Source organism: Stegodyphus dumicola, chromosome 8, assembly GCF_044657685.1.
Source record: "Stegodyphus dumicola isolate Sdum_Otavi_A_Nest chromosome 8, ASM4465768v1".
Taxonomy (NCBI): Eukaryota; Metazoa; Arthropoda; class Arachnida; order Araneae; family Eresidae; genus Stegodyphus; species Stegodyphus dumicola.
Genome location: NC_140775.1, coordinates 107534281 through 107557205, shown reverse-complemented (window position 1 = coordinate 107557205; position 22925 = coordinate 107534281). Strand labels below are relative to the sequence as shown.

The 22925-nt window shown below is 33.3% G+C and overlaps 1 protein-coding gene across 1 annotated transcript in view; it reads left to right on the top strand.

The window, feature by feature from the left end:
* The first annotated feature begins 1509 nt into the window (after positions 1-1509).
* LOC118195715 (cysteine protease ATG4B-like) overlaps positions 1510-22925 on the top strand; it is a 77107-nt gene continuing 55691 nt past the window's right edge. The window contains exon 1 of the mRNA XM_085823010.1: positions 1510-1648. Coding sequence (XP_085679136.1) covers positions 1510-1648 — 139 coding nt within the window. The remainder of the gene's footprint in view (positions 1649-22925) is intronic.

Sequence of the window (22925 nt, the reverse complement as noted above, 5' to 3'; positions counted from 1 at the left end):
AAATGCAAAATTAAATTGATTTTTAATATTTAAAAGGCATAAATAATATTTTAAACACGGAATTTATGCACAATAAAACGCATTATTTTTAAAATAAAATGACAGCAAAGTATCGGTTACCATAAATAACTTATCCAGCAATGGGTTTACCATAAGTTGTATTACTCGCGAAAGGAAAATCGCCAAAAAGTCGCCAAAATCCGTACAACCGTCTACCAAAGTAGCACCAAATAAATACATGTGCTGGCTAGCAGAAGAAGGATGCCTTCATAAAGAACTTTTTAAGAGAAACTGGCTCAGATTCACATTACGTCTACGGAAAACTACTAAAACTCCCATATAGCCAGCCTGAACTACCACTGTTCAGTGACTATCACTCCACCACTAGTGGATGGATTCCAATGACTGTTCGAATTTTTCACAGAAATCATCATTTACGATGATTGTTGTATTATTACCATTGGTACAAAATTTACTCATTATGATAATTTAATTTTAGCTTTTAAATTATAATCATAAATTACTTGTAATAAATTGAGGGATTAAAAAATGCACACTTCTTAATATTTTTACCATTTACAATATTTAATCATAAAAAATATTTCTAACACTGGTACAAAACTTGCCCATTATAATTGATTTCCTTCACTTTGAAATATTTTTTTTTATTTTCTTTTAATAACAGAATCTAAGAAACTAAAGTCATATACTAGTTTGAAATGCATTTATTAACCTTTTGTAAATTTCATTATTCATAAACATAAAAATTAACCTTTTGTAAATTTAAAATATTAGCTAAGTACTAATATAATAAAATATAAATATGAACTAACTACTTAAAATATTAATCTTTTATACATTATATTTTGTAATTAAAAATATTAACATTTTGTAAATTTCATTACTCATAACATAATAATTGTCATAAATTCATTTACAGTAGTGTTTCAAGAATTTATCATAGCAGTACTAGAAATACTGAATATTAGAGGAAGACTCTTTATTCTGATTAAGAGCTTATTTTTTATAATTTTTATTTAGTCTAGATCAGGTTTTGTTGACAATCCGCCATTTTTTTCCGATCTTCAAAACCGGGTCTACCTTGGCGACCGAAGTTTGTCGCCAAATAAAAAAATCGCCAAAAGGACCAATACTAAAGCTGTTCCGAGAAAGTATTAGCACAAAAAACGAAGCAACTTAAACAACTTACATTAAAAGAAATGCTTAATAAAGTAAACAAATATTAAACTTTTTTTTTTGTAAATTTTGATACCCTTTAGATCATAATTGCTCTTTATTTCATAAATTACGGTTTCATATTTTTAATTGTATATTTCTGCATGCCATCTTACCAGATTTAAATTGATGATGTATAATCTGGAAAAGCCCCTAATTCGGAATCGCCGACGCTTATCAGTCCCGACGAGTCTGGCTTATGGACTTTGTACTGTATACATATATATGATTTAATTTTTACTTTTTTTTAAATATTTCTAACTTCTCTTTATAATGAGGAATTATATTTATAACCTTTACTTTTTCCTTGTAGCTTGTGTTACGTATGAACCTAGTTTGGTTGACTATGTTGATCTAAAAAAGGTAACAGAACCTGTGTGGATCTTAGGAAAGAAATATAATATCCTTGAAGGTAAATTTTCTATTTTTATGGTCCTTTTAAAAATTTATTTTGAAATACAGTCAAAAGTCGTTAATTCGGACACCCATAATACAGAATGATCTATAATCCGGACCTCAAAGCTACAAACTTTCTGCGCATGCGTCGAGTTGATGCATGCACGTAAGACCTTTACGGCTGCGAATATGCTATGCACATGCGCATAGTATGTGTACGCATGCACGTTTAATGTATAACGGACGGTATAAGCTAAGCTAAAATTATCTAATTCAGTTAATGTTGCAGATTGCATTGTTCCTTAATCTTCGAATTGGATCAGGCTTATTATTTTTTGCAGATTGTTAGAGCAATTTTATAAAAGTAAGCTTGAACTTTCAATTATGTCAAATAGAATTTCCGATATGTATTTACTAATATGTAAAGGATCTACAAAGCGAAAGTATGTTTCAAAGTCCATTAAACAAAAAGTAGAATTGCTGCGAAAAATGGATAAAGGCATATTCTTCGTTTCTCTAACCATTCCGAAATCATTTTATCAATTTCATGCTGCTCTGCGGCGGCAGGCAGTGAAATGGAAGTTGATCTCTCAGCACTATCCTTATCTTCAGGGCTGATGTTTTTATTTTAGTTGGCTTATGATTTCTTACTAAATGTAGTATTTCATCTCGATGTACTCCGTCTTTGATATGATTTAAATCAAATTCCTCGTCATTATAATTCGCTTCCGATAGTGAAGAAAGTGACACAGAGGTTATTGAAAACGAAAAAATTTCGATTGACAAATTAGTCGGTATTCTCGACACAGCAATTATAGGACTTGAACAGCAGAACTTTGTAACTGAAGAAGAAATTATGTCTGTTTATAGAATTAAAGAGAAAGTATTATCACATAAAACGAAGCAACTTGAACAACTTACATTGAAAGAAATGTTTAATAAAGTAAACAAATAAATATTAACCTTTTTTTTGTAAATTTTGATACCCTTTAGATCATAATTGTTCTTTATTTCATAAATTACGGTTTCATATTTTTAATTTTATAATTTCTGCATGCCATCTTACCAGATTTAAACTGATGATCTATAATCCGGAGTCGCCGAAGTCCCGACGAGTCCGGATTAACGACTTTTGACTGTAGTAACATTATATTTTCTTTAATTATAAATTCAAATCCTTGTAAAATTGTTTTAGAATAGGCAGTTGACAATCATATCCAGGTTAATAAGGTAATAAATATGTATTTAATTATTAAAAAAATGCAGTTTCTTAAAATTGTGCTGTGTACGTATACTTTAAATTAAAACATCATTTTAAATCTAATTAATAGAAATAAGTATTCAGAAGAATATTAAAAAAAATATGAGTGTACCAAGTACGGTAGCAGTGGAAATTACTTCGGTATAAATTGCTAAGAAGTCTAGGCTTAAATATTTGATATGAGACCGACTGTATCAGGTTTTATATACATTGTGTTCAATTGTAAAATTATATCAAGTTTCTCATCTGACTGTAAAATTACTCAGTGTAGACTAGGTACTTTCTGACAGTAGTTATAGAAGTATAAATTTCCTTACTTATGGGGATTCTAGTCTTCAAAGGTGAAAATTTATGTATTTTACTGTAATTTTTGAATGGAGATACTTTCTGACAGTAGTTATAGAAGTATAAAATTCCTTACTTATGGGAATGCTAGTCTTCAAAGGTGAAAATTTATGTATTTTGCTGTAATAGATTTTGCATATTTTTGAATGGATTATTATATATATCAAGAACATACAATAAATATGAAAATGCTGTGACCTTTTCAATTATATGAATTGCCATATTTCACCAAAATCTTAATTTGAAGGTAAATCATAACTAAAAATTAATAATAAGGTTTGAGCATCTGCAAGATTACAGTTGAACATCATTAAACTGTGATCTTGTGGATGGGGAATCACTGGAAGCTACTAATAGAGCTGGTAGTTATTGAAGCTACTTGAAGAAATGTTACCACTGCTGAGCTAAATCATCATAGCATAAATACTGCTTTTTTAATTTTGTTTCATTAAATCATTCAAAAAAATTTATCCCCCCACAGATTTGTGAATTTTATGTTGTAGAGTCATTAGGAGTAGGAGATGTGAAAAATGAGCAGTCCCTTTGCCAGGATTTGAACCTAGACCTCTTGAATACGCTGCGAGTGTGCTATCATTACTTCATGAAGGCATACTAGGAGGGAGAAAATACCATATATACTCCCCCTTTAAAGTACAACTGGGGTTTAAAGTACGATCTAATTGCCAAATCATGGTGGTGACGAATTATTGTCCACCATCTTTTAGTTTAGGTGACACTGCAGAGTCATCAAGTTTTTCAAAGCAAGAAACAGAAGAAATGTGCAATGCTCTTGTCAGGACTCAAACCTGATCTCTCAAATAAGGTGCTGAGTGTGTTACCATTACATCACAAAGGCATGCTAGAAGGAGGGAGAAAGAACCTAATAATGTTTAGTGCACATATAAATTTATTACGATCGTATAATAATAGTTTTTTGATGATCATACAGATATGCCCAAAAATTTGAAACTAAAAAAATTGAAAGATCAAATTATGTATGAATGCATTTTAAATCAATAAAAATGAAGTTAAAAGGATCAAGCTCCTTAAAGCAAGCCCCCCTTTTTATTGGAATATTGTTTCCCCCTTTTTTTCTTTTCTTTTCTGATTATATTAGCCCAGTAAACGTTTAAGATGCAAGACTAAATCTTACATTAGACCAATTTTAGGCATGCAAATTCTCTTTTGAAAGCTGTGTTCTTATAACAGTGACCAGTTTTTATCTTAACTTTGAGATTACTTTTAATTATTGTTAGCTGTATTTTTATTAAAAGCTGTGATAGCTTCATTCACAACTGAGTCTGCATTATTTTTGGTACATTCAGAAGCCTCAGAGAGTGCATGATTCAAACAACTTAACCAAAAGATTTCTAAGCATCCCAGTTTTACCTTCAAAACATTTTTTTTAAGCAAATCATATGATCAGTAATTGAATTGAGAACATCCAGATACTAGTCCGCGAGTTGAAGCTTTTTGGGAAAATGTAGTGCATAGGATTTGTACAACAACATCTCTCCTTTATAATATAAGAGTTAGAATGATGTATAGATTCTGAAAAATTATTGAAAATAGTCTTGAAATTATAGCAGAATTCTAATAATCTGCTACTGCTTAATCTGCAAGTACCTGTAATCCATGCTCATTTTTGAATCCCCTCAGTGGCTTACTTTTGTGAGTACAGGTGTGGCAATGCCGAGGTACCCTAGCCTTTCAGGGGATCATCATCTTGGTGAGACGGGTGTCACGATCCTGGAACCCCAGTGATCTACCTTTCTTTCCATCTCCTCTTCTATGAGCTGAAACCATTCTCCCTTGTTGTTTTCCTCTTTGGAGGTTGGAGCTTGTCACGAGAAACTGGAACAGCCTTTGTCTCTAGATTTCAAGTGCTGAGAAAACTGCCCATGTGTTTGCCGTGCATGGAGACCCATGTTGCTGGAAAGGAGGGTCCTGGTAGTTGAGAGGTGAGGTACTGTCCCCAACACACTGCTTTGGCCTCTGCTTCAGCTAAATGGGAGGCACCTTAGTCTTCCTCATGGCTGTCAATCGGCTGGCACTAGTCCTTGTGCCAGTGGCTTGGGGATAAGCTTTCGGGAAAGCTGATTTTGGGGCTTCAGTTTGCGTATAGACCCGGTTAGCACCGGTTAGCAAACGAGCATAATTATGCATCAAAAAGAAATCCAAATATAAATCTAGCAAGTCCACCAAAATTTCTTGTCATAAATGATTTCACAGGCAATCTCAAAAAGCTGTCACCATTTTTAATTCAAAAGTACATCCAATCATGCATTGGGGAACCGAAAAATGTCAAACGGTTGTGCTCTAGATATCATCTTGTTGAAACTATATCAGCTACTCAATCTGCAACACTCCTTCGATTGAACAAACTTGCACAAATCGAAGTTAAAGTGTCGGCACATAAAACACTCAATGTTTCTTGAGGTGTTATCTCGGAGATCGATATCCTTTATGTTTCAGAAGAGTAAATTGTCTCTGAGTTGTCTGATCAGAATGTCTGTACTGTCAGATGGATCAAAATGCTCAAAGAAGGTCAGTTGATTGATACCAAGCATATAATCCTGACCTTCAAATTGCCTGATCTGCCAAAAAGTATTAAGGCTGGGTACTTACACTGCCCTGTAAGACTTTACATACTGAACCCTTTGCGATATTTCCAGTGCCAGAGCTTTGGCCATTCGAAAATATCCTTACACTGCCCTGTAAGACTTTACATACTGAACCCTTTGTGATGTTTCCAGTGCCAGAGCTTTGGCCATTCGAAAATATCCTGTCATGGCATAACCATGTGTGCACATTCTCTGTGGAAGGCCATGACAGCGAACATTGCAAAGCTGAGCCACTATGTGCAAACTGCAAAGGAAATCACGTAGCATTCTCACGACAGTGTCCGAAATGGAAATCAGAAAAGGAGGTACAAACAATAAAAGTAATGAAAAACATATCTTGTGCAGAAGCAAGAAAATTAGTAACAGATGCATAGCCCCGAAAATATTTGTCCTCCGAGGCAGACAAATTGAGCAAATGCCTTTGTTTCCTCAATAACGGACAGAACACCTACTTCCATGAGCCTACCGTGAGCTTTCACACATTAGATCTCTGCCGGTGTATTGAAATCCTTTAAACCAGTAAGCACACAAACAGCAATAGGCTTGCCAAATAAACACCCAATAGCATCAACAATTAAAGATCAACAGAACAAAGAAACAAAGGATAACCAAAGTGAAAGCAATAAAGAAACAAAGGAAACTTTAAAACCTCTCAGAGATCCCAGTGTGAACTCCTTTGGGAGCATCAGTTCAGACACTATAGATTCTGAGATGGATGTGAGATGGATACTTAGATGGATGTTCAGACACTATAGATTCTGAGATGGAATGCAAACAGCAATAGGCTTGCCAAATAAACACCCAATCCAGAATACACACACACACACAAAACAAAACAAAACAAAAAAACAACAACAAAAAAATCACAAAAATCAGTAATATCAACAATTAAAGATCAATAGAACAAAGAAACAAAGGATAACCAAAGTGAAAACAATAAAGAAACAAAGGAAACTTTAAAACCTCTCAGAGATCCCAGTTTGAGCTCCTTTGGGAGCATCAGTTCAGACACTATAGATTCCAAGATGGATGTGGAAGAGGGGCTAGATGTTCATAAAAACCTGCTTCCACAGAAATCTAAAAAACAGCACTGAAAGAACAAGCAGGAAATATAATGGCCACACTCATTTCATAGAATTGTTGTGGCTTCCACCAAAATCTTGAAAATGTTAAAAATTTAATAGATTTACATCACCCAGTGTGCTTGTTCAAAAGACTTTACTAAAACCTGTTCAACAAGCTAAGCTTCGGAGGTACTGCTTCACAAGGAAAGATAATCTTGGGTGTGAGCGGGGGTGTCGGTCTCCTGATTTCACTTGATTATCCCTCTAGTCTGATATCTTTTAAGTACAAGCCTCGAAGCTGTTGCCACCCAAGTAAATATACAGAGCTTACTTGCAGTCCGTTCTGTTTATTTGCCTCCAAATCATCATATTGCTCAAATAGAATTAGATGACCTAATAAAACAGCTGCCTGAACCCTTTGTCATCATAGGGGACTTACATGGACATAGTCCACTCTGGGGAAGTAGGGATAGAAACCTCCGAGGCAGACAAATTGAGCAAATGCCTTTGTTTCCTCAATAACAGACAGAACACCTACTTCCATGAGCCTACCGTGAGCTTTCACACATTAGATCTTGCCATCTTTTCCTCATCTCTTTTGCCTTTTTCCACATTTAGTGTTGGAAATTATCCGTATAATAGTAATCATTTTCCCATTCTGGTGTCTATCACACAAGATAGAGCAAATCCCATGTCAAGAGCTCCCCATTTCATACTTACTTGAGCAGACTGGGAACTCTTTTCGTCTTTCACAGAGATCACAGAAGAGATGGTAAAAGATGTGCGAGTTGACGATGTTGTGAAAGCAGTTATGGATGTGATTATTCAAGCAGCTACTGCCTCTATTCCAAAAACATTAATAAAGCGTCCAAAGTACTCAAAACCATGGTGGAACTGTGAATGGCAAAATACTCTGAAGCAACAGAGAAAAGCTTGGGAAGTTTTTCATAAACACCCCACTTTGTGAAACCTACTAAAATGTTAAAGCAATTGCAAGAAGAGTGAGGCGGAAAAGCCAGGGGAATTGTTGGATGTCCTATGTGTCTACAATATCATCCTCTACGTCGAGTAAACGAGTATGGGAAAGAGTTAGAAAAGCATGTGGAATGTACAAAGACAGCACTTTCCTTTCTGGAAAAAGATGGTCGAGTGATTAGTGCAACAGAAGAAATTGTGAATGCTATTGGTGAGAATTTTGCTGCCGTTTCTAGTGACAGCAACTATCCAGCGGCATTTCTTTCTGTCAAGCGACTCTCTGAAAAACTGCCATTCAGTTCAACTCTCCCATCTCCGATCCATATAACACGGAATTTATAATTTCTGAGCTAAGAACAGCTTTGATGCAGACACATAGATCTACTCCATGTTTAGATGGTATTAATTATGAAATGCTGAAGCATCTTCCCTGTAAGTCATTGACTACCCTTCTCACCTTTTATAACAGAGTTTGGAAGAAGCATAATTTCAATGCATGGAAGAGATCTGTTGTCATTCTCATAGCCAAGCCAGAGAAAAACTCGATGAATCCCTTGAACTATCGGCCCATTGCTCTAACAAGCTGTATTTGCAAACTATTTGAAAAAATGGTCAACTGCTGCCTAATCTGTTGTATGGAAAAAAGCAACATAATCTCCCCTTATCAGGGCGGTTTCAGAAAAGGAAGGATGGCGATAGGTAATATGCTCCTGTTGGAGACATCTATTCATAAAGCCTTCATTAAACGAAACCATCTTGCTGCTGTTTTCTTTGATATCGAAAAGGCTTACGATAAGGCGTGGAGATATGGTATTTTACAGGATCTTCATGCTAGTGGCTTGCATGGCAACCTACCAATTTTCATTCAGAATATTTTGAAGGCGAGAACTTTTCAAGTAAGTATTGGCTGTGTTTTGTCAGATAACTTTGAACGAGAAGAGGGTGTGCCTCAAGCGTGTGTTTTAAGTGTGACTTTGTTTAGTTTAAAAATAAATTTTATTTTAAAGGAGCTTTCTCCTACAGTTTCAGGATCATTGTACGTTGATGACCTCCAGATAAATTGCTATGCTGCAGATATGAGACTTGTTGAGAGACAAATCAGCAGATTGTGATTAACAGACTCCAGAAATGGTCCTCAAAACAAGGATTTGTGTTTTCAAAAGAGAAGACTGTACGCACTTTTGTAAAAAGCGAGGTCTTCATCCTGAGCCTGAGTTGTATGTTTGTGGATTAGAGATTCCAGTTGCATCTTTGTGGATCAGAGATTCCAGTTGCATCAGAAGTAAAGTTCTGAGGAGTGATGTTCGACCGAAAGCTAACCTTTCTTCTGCATGTCATTTGCGAGAGATGTGTTTCAAACCTCTAAATCTCTTAAAAGTCTTGGCGAATACCTCCTGAGGTGCAGAGCGTTGCTCTTTACTTCGTATTTATAGAGCATTCCTTCGCTCTAGATTAGATTATGGCTCAGTAGTTTATGGATTCGCACGGCCTTCAGCTCTCTTAAAACTAGATCCTATTCATCATCAGGCTCTGAGAATTTTTTCTGCAGTGTTCAGAACATCTCCTATCCAGAGCATGTATGTTGATTATTACGAACCAGCTCTTGAGTTAAGACGTGACAAATTGTGTCTTCATCAGTATTTCATAATTAGCTCACAAACTAATCATCCTCTCCAGATCTGTAAGCTTAATGACAGTTACAAACTTCTATTCTGTGCACAGCCTCTTAACACTCCTGTTTTTTTAAAAGATGTCAGTGTTGAAAAATTACTGCCTATCAGATATGATGGTCCAGCCAGTAAAGCATTTAGAAATCCCACCATGGGGAAAATCCACATATTGAGCTTCTCGATGTGTTTCAGCATCTGGATAAGAAAAACACAAATGAGATGATCCACAATAAGCTTTTTTTCAAACACAGGGATAAAGTACAGAGTTTTTACTCCGATATATATAGACAGGTCAAAATCAGATGGGCATGTAGGAATTTCGCTCGTAGTAAGAGAGCGTACGGACGCTAAAAGATTGCATGATGCCTGTTCTGTATTTAGCGCTGAATTGGCTGTTCTGCATTCTGGCCTTGTGTTTATCTCAATCTAAGTAATTCAAGAAGAAATTTATCATTTACTCAGACTCGTTAAGTACTCTTAACCTCTTCGTCGTCCGTAACGCGTCTAGCGTGTTCAGGTGAAACTTCCGCAGGATGGCCATAGCGCGACTCAGGCATTCTTCTACATTAAAAAACTTTTAAACATTTAAAACGCTCTCAAAATGCTTACTTGTTTGAGTTTTTATTTTTGTTTTTTCTAATACCTCCTAGAGGGTAGCATTAATCAGGCATTCTATTTCTAATTGAATTTGCCCCAGGTTTTATGAATATTTGCACCATTTTACATAAGATACAAGACAGTGAGAGATGGCTTCAACGTCTACTCAGCAGAAAAAGAGAAAAAATGAGGTTGTGAATTGGAAAGGCAAGAAGGATATATGTTTGATGAGTACAGTCCATGATAACTCGATGATTGATGTTGGAACACGGAAAAGAACTGTAAGAAAACCAATAAATGTAAAAGATTACAACAACAAAATGGGAGGAGTGGACCGCCTGGATTAGATGCTATCAAATTATCCTGCTGTTAGAAATAAGCAGAGATGTTAATATTTTTCCATTATGCTTTATTTCCTTATAATTTTATTTAATATTCATTGACATTCATCCACTACGAAAGTCATGTATGGAAAGTTATGATGTACAGAGAAAAGAACATTACACGCTACAAAAAACAGACGGCCGTTGGGGGTAAATTTTCGCAGACAGGAGAGGACGGCGAAAGGGTTAAAGCGTTAGTTTGTATTTCTGACATCTGGAATCCTTTAATAATAGACATTTTATGTTTGCATCGAAAATTAAGGAGCCGAAGATATGAAATTCTTTACTGCTGGATCGCTGGTATAAAGGTATAAAAGGTAATGAGCTGGCAGACATAACAGCAAAGTCTGTTACGGTTTTATCAAACCAGCTTGTGCCCTATACTGATATTAGAGCGGTCATCAAGCAGAGAATACTAAATAAATTGAGAAGGGTCAAACTGAAAATAGACTACTAGTAACCGTAGGGAGGAAATTTTGCTAACTCGCTTAAGAATTGGTCAAGAATAGTGCACAGTTATCTTTTGAAGGCGAAGAGTGAACCTCTTTGTTTAAGCTGTAATAGTGTTTAGTTCGTGCATTATTTTTTAATTGAATGTCCTGATTTTAACCAACTTTGTTTAAAGTATTTTAGCTACTGTGACTTGCCTCTTGACCATTTTATCGGGAAAAAGGTAAATGGCAATTTGTTTGATTACCTGAAAGAGACAGCTTTTTATTGTTTAATTTGACTTCTTTTTAAAGTTTATTACTCAGAGTTTGAATGCTGTAATTTTAATATGTCATACTTTGTGTTTTTTTAATCATGTTTCATAATTGAAAGCATGCGAGTTTTATATATTAAGTTACTTAATTTCATTATTTTCTCTCATCATTCATTTTTAAAAGTGTCATCAAGTTTTAAACTTGGTTGTATATTGTGTTTGTGAAATGCTAAATTCTGATGTTTTTTTTTACATGTTTTTCGGCGCATATTACCTTAAAGGTTTTGAGCCAGGAAATCCATTACCATTATCATTTTTGAATGTAAACAAAATCTCAATTTTCAGAAAATTTAGTTTGGTAAATTTAATAATAAATTTCTCTAATGAAAATATGTAAATAAACTTTGTAAAAAGTTATGCTGCAACAAAATTATGTACATTTTGATTAAAAAATTAATTAATTTTATTACTGAAATTAATTTAACATTTTCTGCATTTATGATCCTTAATAGTAATCAAGGATCATGAATTTTCAAAGTTTCCATTTTAGATATCTGTGGCCTTTTAGACAATTAAAAAATAATGAGTCTTAACTGAAATGCTGTTAACTGGTTTGCTTACTTTCTGTACACTAGATGCAAATTTTACATCAGCATCAATGAGGTGGATTCTTAAAAACAGTCCTCATAGGGCATTTATCTGGCATTAAAAATTCAAAACATGGTTAACTGTAGTATTAATAAATTCTTTTTAGTATATTTGAAAATGTTTTGGCATTTCTCATAAACTGATAATTGCATTATTAATCTAATAATCGAATTTCAGTTTATGAGAAATGCCATAAAAACTGTATGCCTCTCTTCATCAGGAGCAAAGAAATATGGGTAAAAATATATTTACGGCTACCCCTTGGCGAAAATTGGTGATTTTTGGTAGTGCATGGATACCGAGTTTGTGCAATTCTTTGACTTGTTATTGTGGCTTTGTGTAGCGGCGACTTTAGTGCCAAAAATCACTGCTACATAAAGACAAAATAACGAGTCAAAGAATTGCACAAACTCAGCATCCATGTATGCATTGACCTATTTTCACATGAAAAAAAATCACAGAATTGCACTAACTTGGCATTGCACACTCCCTTGACTTTGTACATGTACACATTGATATATTTTCACTTAAAAAGACAAAGGAGCACTCAATTCTAGATTAAAATATATTTATTGAATATTCAACTACTCAAGTTACCATAAATGAAACAACTTTGTGATAAACAAAACAACAACTTGCGATAAATGAAACAACAATGAAGGGTACCCCTTGTATTAGCACAACTTTGCGCTAATACAAGGGGTACCCTTCAGTTTACTCCAACCAAAATATGTAACAAAGGTAAAGCTATGGTTGTATCTGCACCCAAAAGGAGTAAAGCGAACAAGACTGTAGCACCATCTGTCGACAGAAACAGTAATGAAAACTGAAAAATTAGAATTTTAAAAATAGGTAATCCTCTCTCTCAGTCTTGTACTTGCTAACACTTCCATGCCTAATTTTGAGGTAAAATTATTTTATCTTTTCATCTCTAGATTTTACTACGTAGAGGACACTTTCACACTTTTTGACGGTAATCAAGAAGAGGTATTCGAGATTTTATTTGTTATAAATTGATTGATCCAAACATCAAGTTTACTTTTGAAACTGAATCCGAGAATACTTTTTCCTTCCTTGATATTCTTATAATTTCTAATGAATCTGATTTTAACACTGCTGTTTACCATAAACCTTTTTGTGTTTATTTGCCTCCCATGTTATAGCATGTTACCTGCCTTAGCAAAAAATATGTTCTCTTTCTTTTCACTCTTATGCATTTTATCCTTCCAATGTTTATTCCTTAGAATCTTTCTACCATGGTATTTATAAAACCTTTAGAAAACTTTCATCTTGCCCTCATAGAAGTCATTACGCTGTTTGAAATAACACCAGTAATTTTGTCATGGTTCTGTTTGATCCTTCTGGTCAGCTACAAAATTGCACAGATTTACCAAAGTTAAATTTTCTAGTCTTTTTTTTTTTTTTTTTTTAACCTATAAATAAAATTTATGGATCGATTCTTAAAGATTCAATTTACGGCTTTAATTCTTAGGGAATTTATAATATATCTTTGTCAACCCAACTAAAAAAGTTGAAGTTCAGTATCAAGGAACAGTTATCTTCGAGAAGGTGAAATTAACTAAAAAGTCAAACTAAAGGAGTGTTGAAGTTTAATATTATTGAACACAAATCTTATCCCCTAGAAGGCAAAATTAATAAGTCTAATCATAGTTCAAAATTTAATCATAATTTTGACTTTGGGTCTGTAAAAATTATCCATAAAGCTTCTTCCATTCGTAAACTAGGATTTCTTGAAATGATTATCATTTATAAAGATTTATCTCATTAGTTAATGACTTTTAATTCCAATCCAGTCCTTCCTAAGCCTTTTACAATTACAGTTTAATTTTTCAAATTTCATTACTATTTCTGCTGACAGATGGTGCTACTTTTCTCATTCGCTTTACTCCTTTTGGGTGTAAATACAGCCTTGGCTTCCCCTTACTAACAGATTCCTGTGCTTCTGATAAAAGATGAACTTGCACCTGTCTGCTCTCGAAATTGATAGAGTCTTGACTAAAACGTATGCCAAAAACAAGGTTATTGCCATAGAGCTGTAATGTACTAGAGAGAGAAACGGCAACCCTGAAGGGGAACAGGAATGCGAACCACGTGACATTTGGAACATTTCCCAGATCGTATTTCCCGCGGATCTTCCTTCCCATTACAGTTCTATGGAGAATTTGTGAGAAGCAAATGTTTTGCGTATACGCGCATTGTTTCGGACTTCAAAAATGGTACTTTCGTGCTCCACATATAGATGAAATTCCAGATACATGAAAGGTGGAGGAGTAACATTTCACAGCTGGGCTTTTTCTAATGTTTTAAAACGTAATTATATAAAATGTAGAGTTTTTTTTATCCACTCTACTTGCTGTTTTCTAACAAAAAATAGATTTTCTAATTTTATATAATATATGCATACTTGAAATAACATTTAAATAAAAGTATCTTAATATATATGTATGTTTCTAATAACTGTGTTCTGAAAAAAATGTTAAAATTTTAGTAATACAATATAATTTTAATTAGTATTCCGCTTTGGCGACATTTTTCATACGCCAACAGACTGCTTTGAATGCGTTTGTTTATATATTCTTTGTATGCGTTTGCTTATGCGGACATGTGCGAAGTAGTAATGTATGTATTTAATACTTGGTAATGTTGATGTAACACTGTGTAAGAACTGCATAAAATTATGTTTTTTTGGGGGGGACATGAATGACTTTATTTTATCCCCTTTTCTTGCATCCAAATATAACAAATATGTTTACTTTCAATCACATATTTTCTTTCTTATATCATGTTTCTGGCATTTATTCCAATATTAAGAATTTGTTAAGTATTAAGAAAATAGAAATTATATAGCAGTTAAATTTCAAAACTTTAATAGTTTTAAGTTTCTTTTTAAAAATAATGAACATTATTTAAATTTTACCTTCTAAAATTATTTAAAATAAGTGCGACTACATTGTGCAATGTGCATAATATATATATATATATATATTTTTGCTAGTAAAAGGAAGTCTTAATTTACCACCTTTTAGTTTCATAATTTAATTATTTACCACTCTCTCTCTTCCTTTTAACTTATATCTGCTATATTGACATTCATTTTTAGTTCAATTAATTTAATATCTTTCTCACTTTGATTCACCTACTCTGTAGTTCTCTGTAATACACCGTATTAACATTAAATTTTCTTTTCGTATTAAATTTCCTTTTTGTACTATTTTCTGTTTTCACTCATTTTTCTTATGTTATCTATTTTTTTTTTATTCTGTCCTAAGTACTAAAAAACCTTCTTTTTTATTTATTTATTTTTTAGTTTGTTATTGGTTTATTATTTATTATTTAGTTTGTTCTCTCCAGTTTTTATTATTTTATTTTAAATTTTGTAGACGCCGAGGAACATATTACAAAATATTATTCTACAGCATGAGAATTATTTAAATTTTAAAAATTAAAAATTTAAAATAAAGTTAAATTTTAAAATAAAGTGTCCAATTTTAGGGAAATTAATAATTTTGGCTGTTTATCGATCTAACCTCTTCTGCAAATTCAACGGCAGCTTCTGTGAAATAACGTCTTTCCAAGTTCGCATTTCGAACTAAGAGAAAAGAGAGGAAAAAATCGCCAGCCATGGCGATAGTACGCCAAAGTCTGGGTTCAGTTCTATTTCATGCCCAAACTCCTGCAGCTCATTCCTGTGCTGCTTTTTCACCCGGTTTTGAATGGCGATACTCCGTCTAGTATATAACAGGTCTATGGTTATTGCTTTGTCTAATTTTAAGTTTTACTTCAGCATATATCTCTTCTCTCTTGAATAACTTCAATTTTCAGAAATATTAAGTTAGCGACCGATAGTTTCCGATTGCTTCACAACCGCTGAAATCCAACAGTACTGAGAAGTGTTCTTAAAAGTTATTTAAGAACACTTGTCATTCTCCTTCAGCTGTGGGATTTTAACCACTGTTTTACTCCACATCTTTTGAATTTTGCAGCAGTGTGTGTTAGTTGACTTGCATTACAAAAAGTATGAAAACTTTCACTGCTGTTACTTAACTTATCTTTATCTAAACTTATCTTTTGTTAAGTATGATAAATCTTTCATCTACTTCGAAAAATACTTCTCGTATACCATTGTTCAGTTCAGAATCCCAAATCTCCTATTTTTCAGGTTGAATGCTATGCATATAAATATTACAGAGCATATAAGTCCTCTGGTGTCAAATACTTGATTAAGAGCCGATAATGTTTTAAGTTTAGTTGACACTTCATCTTCTTTAACTGCTAATCCTTCTGAAATAATCTCTAGGTATCAGTTTCTTTGTTTTAAAACATTTGATTTGATAGTTTCAAGTACATGATTATTCAAATGATTGTTTACCCAATCTCTCAAATCAAATTGGGCTTCTTAGTAGTTGCTTTCCTTAATAAAAGTTTTGAGTTCTTTGCATGTCATTTATAAATGTTACAGTTTTCAAATTATTGATTCCATTGTCCATAGCTAATTCCAGAGATATCATCACACTTTATTTCTTGACCTAATGCATCCAGATTGCAAGCAAGACCTCGCAGGTACATCTGCTGAACTTGTCTATGGCACAGCCCTTCAATTACCATCTGAGTTCTTTCAGCCATCCTCTGCTCTAGTCGATCCAGCATCATTTCTCCGGACTTTCCGAGAAGCGATGAAGAAGCTGTCTCCAACTCCTACATCATGCCACAACAAATCCACTCCATTTGTACACCATGCACTGAGCACTTGCACTCATGTGTTTGTTCGAAACGATGCAGTAAAACCACCACTCACTCCTCCATACGATGGACCCTTCAAGGTCTGTGCACGTAACAATAAACATTTCAACGTTCTCGTGCGCGACATGGAAACCGTTCTAGGAATAGAAAGACTGAAGCCTGCCTTCTTCGAAGCTTCAAACACTTAGGTTCCTGTGACCAGAGATCCTCCTGCTTCCCCAGACCCAACTGTTTCTCCAGATGATCCTCCTTCAATCGACCTTACACTTCCTCCCAGTGCTCTACCATTTGTCACACGATCGGGAAGACATGTACGCTTCAACACCAGTATTTGTGAACTGATTTTTTCATCGTACTTTTGGTACTTGGGGGGAGGAATACTGTGAAGAACTCTTTATCATTATTATTAGTATTATTATTATTTACTGGCCCACCAGCTTTCTCCCTCTTCTTCACTAGGGAAAACTTCGGACTTGTTACGCTGTTCCTGGTCGGCTGGCTGCCGTCGGTGAAGCACGCGCTCACCTCTCTTCCGCTTCACTTTCATGATTTTTCACCTATGTGGACTTGCTAACTATAAAAATGCTTACTGTGCGAACTGTAATCATTGTGACTGTGTATCAGTGAACGTGTGTTAAAATATATATCTTTTCTAGTGCTAAATAAAAATGTTAAAAATCATCAAGCCAAGCTACCATTGTTATATCTACAGCAACAATACATGCCACCAAAAATGGCATCCATAGACAAAAGCCATAAGCTAAAGACTTCAAAATATACAATTTCTGAGATCCCATATCAATTAATGCACAAGCATGGTATTTGTGTTATTACCTATTTATTAGTTTTACAATGAGTGTCTGAAGAAAAATCTCAAGTAAGAAACAAACTTGAGTCCAATGTATCAACGCATTTGTGACTGGGGTAACTTGTTGTCGCAAACTAAATTATTTTGCTTTATTATCATTATTATTCCTTCTACGTTGTTCTGGATGCATTACCATAAAATGCTTCTTAAATATAGCCTTCATTTCATTCAAACCATACAGGTCTTTGCATTATATTCTGATTTTGGATAAGAAAAACATCTTTTTTTTAATACAGTTTTCTTCTTTTGGGTCCATGACATATTTAACTTTAAAAAATTCATTACTGTTCTGTTTGTTATTGAAAATTAAACAGGTTTTATTTAAATTAATTTCTTTGTTAAGGAATAATAAATTTATAATAGTTTCTTTATTGACTTTAAAACTCAGCTTTAATTTTATTAAAGATTATTCTTAAAATTTATAACTACTTTAGAAATTCATTGCTCAGTTTCGACTGAATTTCTAACAAATTTCATTAAATTATCAAGATGATCTTTTTGTTGTACACTCGTTACTGCTTCCAGACTGTTACTGATTTCTCTGCAATAGAAGATTCGTCTAATGGAAACATAATAGCAATCTGTGTTTCTGTAGCTACACCTAGACTTAATGTTCTGAAACGAGATTCTAATTTATTAGAGAAAGCTGGAGGATAAGAAGTAGAATTAATCATGGTATTTATATGACTACTAACAAAACTTTTGATGTAAACTTCAATTAATAATAATAATAAAAAAATTTTTTTTTTCAAGGCTTCTACTACTTTTAGTAATTTTTTTGCAGTTGCAGGAACTATCCACTAGTTCTCTAGCAGGAGAATTTATTACTGTTGATTGTATAAGATACTGAAATTTATCTGCAGGATTAATATTATTTATCTTAAACTGCTCCCAAAATTAGTATCATTCTCTTAAACTTTCCATCATATTTATCTAACTCTGCTGCAGAAGTTTAAATTTTTTCTTCTGCTAGATATTTACACTGTCTAAAGAGTTTGTTTTACAGTACAAAGTCCGTAATCCGGATTCGTTGGGACTTTGGCAATTCCGGATTAAGGGTTTTCCGGATTATAGATCATCAATTTAAATCCGGTAAGATGGCATGCAGAAATTATACAATTAAAAATATGAATACGTAATTTATGAAATAAAGAGCAATAATGTTCTAAAGGGTATCAAAATTTACACAAAAAAGCTTAATATTTATTTGTTTACTTTATTAAACATTTCTTTCAATGGGCTTTGTTTTTTGTGCTAAACGCGAGGCATAGAAAAAAAAAAAAGTTTGTGGCTTTGAGGTCCGGATTATAGATCATTCCGCATAATGGACGTCTGAATTACAGACTTTGTACTGTATTATCAAAATTAGTTTCCTTATTTAAAATTATTTTAACCTTAAAATACTTACCGTATTTGCTGGCGTATAAGATACATATTTTTTATTACATTCATTTCTGGAAATTTCCTCTATTTGGAATTATGCAATTTTTTTCCCTTGCTTTCTTACGGAGTGTGGGAATATTACAGTTAACATAGAGTTCAGTGAAGAAATCTGCCCTACTAGTATGGAATCAGTTTTGTTCTCACAAAACAGAAGATGTTAAAAAAACACTGTCTGGATTTTGACGAGGAAGATTAAAAGGTGTTCTTTCCCAGATAGATTGGGTATTTGCATTTGCATTACTTTATATTTAAAATACTGTATATTCATTATGATGATCAGTAATAAAGTTTTATCCATCAAAAATGTGTATAAAAAAGGAGTGCGTCTTATACGCTAGCAAATATTGTACTTAAGTATTATTCAATTGACTGACTTTCAATTTCAAGTTTCTCTTCTGTCTTACCAGTTTCTAACATTAAATCCAACAATTGCCTATCTAAGTTTTGCTATTTTAGCTTCTGCTTCAAGAATAGCATTAGCTTCTTTGCTAATATCTGCATCAATATTTATTAGCTAAGTAAAAGAACTTCTTTCTATTTTTCATCACTTGGATATCTTTTGCATGTTTACAAATAAATATGCAGTTCTATATAAAAAGTTTTGGAAAAGATACTGACTTACGCTAAGCAATTATATGTAGAAGTTGCAAGGACAAACTGCTTTTTTTACTGCAAAAACATATTTTATTTACACTGAAATTAGATTTGAAGAGTCACAGTTTCACGTACTGTTTGTTCACTAGAGAATTAAACATGAGGGTGGATCAAAAAAAAAAAAAAAAAAAAAAAAAAAAAAGTAGGTTAGAAGGGTGATAAAAAATTATTTATCAACCATGGACAGAAAATACAAAAGGGAATTAAGAAGCATACTTTTCTATCAATTTTTCCACATAATCACCAAATCTATTGAGACACTTATCTGGATGCAAGACCAATTTGTTTAACCTGGCTTTGTAGAAATCACGTCTCTTTCCATCGAGCCAGTTCTCAAGTTCTCAGTGGCTGTTTTCACGTCACTGTGTGAAGAGAGACTCATTCCAGATTAAGCGTTCCTTCAGTTCCAGATCGCTCCAGATTTCCCACTTTTGCAACAATTCTTGAGTTTGGCGAACAGTATTGGGGCCAGGCATTGATATGCTGGAGGATTACACCATCACTCAGCATGTCAGGACGCTTGCATCAAATGGCTTCACGTAACCTTGTGTAAGTGGCATAATAACAATTGGCATTAATGGTATAGCCACTTTTTAGATACTTGATCAGGACAACAAATCACAGCTCACACCTGCAAGCGTGACCACTTTTCTAAATATCCTGCCATTTCAGTCGCCCTGATGCATCTGCAAACTTACTCTACCTACCCAGCACAACCACTGCTATACAAACATTGCTTTCTGCCTACACTCTGAAGATAATGTATTCCCTCCCGAATAATTACTTTACATATGCTGGTGCTTGTAGCCTTTCTTTCGGATCCGCTTATGTACTATCGCCAGTCTGCAACAACTGGTAAGGAAAAATGTTACTTATCAATAGCCAAGTGTGTGCAGGTACACTTGTTTTATTTATAAGCTTCAGTGTTATCTGATTAAAAAAAAATGCTTTAAAGGATGACTCATGCTGTTTAAACAGGACCAGCAGCCTTTTTATTAATGAACTGTGCCAAAAGGCAACCATACTCGGAAGTCTTCGCAAGCTATGACCAGATGGCGGGCAGTCCTCATTAGGGTTTCTTATAGTTAATTTGACACGAAAAGAACTTTGTAAGTAGGCTTTCCATTTTGGCACAGTCTGTAAATAGAAAGGTGCTTGACACAATTTAAGTAATAGAAGCTGTGATAATAAGAAGGTATCCTTTAAATTAATCCTAAAAATGTAATGTATTTTAAAAAATTAATTTGAAAATTAATTTTTCTAAGATTAAAAATTGCTATCTTCCTTTAAATTTTGGTTTGCTTCTTTTTTACATTGCAGATTAATCACTTCATGATTAATGTGGATGGGACATCTTCATGTAAAATATCAAAAGGGTTGCAATGTTTTTAAAAACTATTTTGTCAACTTCAAAATTTGAAGCTCCGTAATAAATAATAATAGTTTTTACCATATAACTGGGATAAGAAGCATTATATACTTTTCTAATATAGTCATATACTTTTCTATTATAGTCTAACCAGTTGTAAAGTAAATTTTTTTTTTTAGCTCAAAGGGGCATTAGCTCAGAAGGGCTGTTAGTCTTGAAAGGGTATTTTGCATTGAATCACTTAAATGTAATGTATAGCTTTTCAAATTACTGCCACCAAATATTATTGCCCTGTATTATATGTAAAGGAACTGAATAATGAAGAATCTTCATGAATGTTTGAATGTTTATTGCATTGTGAAAGAATGACAGCACCAAGAATCATTAAATTTTGAATAACATAGTTCTTCACTTGAACATGAGTGTACCTGAAAGCCCGAATTTGGAATTTGTTTTATTGCCTATTTCATATTTTATAAAACTTTAGTGAATTTTTGATAAAAAAAAAAAAAAAAAAAACTGAACGATTTCAAAGTGAGCAGTGGCAACACTGTAGGGATTAAAAAATTTTTATCCCTAGTGTGTGAGAGTGTCTCAGAAATTCTAAAAATATTCTTTTTTTAAATATTGTTGTGTGTGTATGAGTTCGTAATCGATTGATTTCACAAGTCTTGTAAAAGGTAAGGATATTCGTACAATATCACACAATATAATCAGTAGTTATCCTTTAAACTGCTAAAAATATTAAAATACAATGCAATACAAAGAGAACGCTAATCTAATCTCACTGCGAATTTGCTACAATCAACAAAAACAGCTAACTAAACAACTCAACTGAGATGTCACTCTCTGGCTTTTTAAAGCTTTTAATTGGTCATGAGAGAGTTCTAGTAATTTCTTTTGCTTTTCGAGATTTCTTTAAAGCAAAAGAGTAGGATTATGGTTACAGTTAACACAGTCAATTACATTTATTCAGTTTAAGTATAAATTACGAGATATCTATTTATTAAATGTTAAATGTGTGCACTCTTGTATTTTTACTTTTCTGGCGTAGCTTTTTCTTAAAATATGTCTCCTGCTGCATTGCACAGACATATAAAACAATTTTAATTAAAAAAATCTGAAAGGTTTCAGACTTTAAATTATGTCCAAAGGGGCATTTTTTAAATGTTTTGTGCGTTACCTTTATATATTAAATATCAAGTTCTACTCAAACTATAAAATTCAGTTCAACGGCAATATGGCAAATTAATTTTAAAATAAGCATATCTTTAGAATTTCCAATAGTCTCGTGCGCTGGAGATAAAAATGTTTTTTCCGTATAGTGTTGCCATTGCTCACTTTGAAATCGTTTAGTTTTTTGATCAAAAATTTGTTGGAGTGTTACAAAATCTAAAATCGATAATAAAACAAATTTCAATTTCAAATTAGGGCTTCCACATGCCCATATTCTGTGGAAGATTATGCTATTCAATTTTTGATGGCTGTAGGTACCATTGTTTTATCACAATGGGAGAAACATGCATACATTTATGCAGATTTTTCATTATTTAATTTCTTTAAGACACGCCGTTATTATATGGTGGCAACAATTTGAAAAGTGATATAGCCTTTAAAAGTTTTTGGCCAAAAATACCAAAACGAAATTAATAGTTTTTTAGGGGAAATTGCCACTTTGGACTAATTCTGTTTTTTGTATTTTTCTGTCTACTGAAGATAGATAACTAATGAATTGATATTAATAAATTGAATTTGTAGTCTTAACGTTTGTTTGTAAAAAAGAGACCATTTTAATTTCTTAACCAGGATGTTAAGTGCACCATAGGTTGTTAAATGCCGATGACTTTTGCAATTTTCATTTCTGTTGATATTATTGAAGTAAATCAATGTCTTTGTTTGCTGTTGTAGTGATCCCAATTCTAAAAATG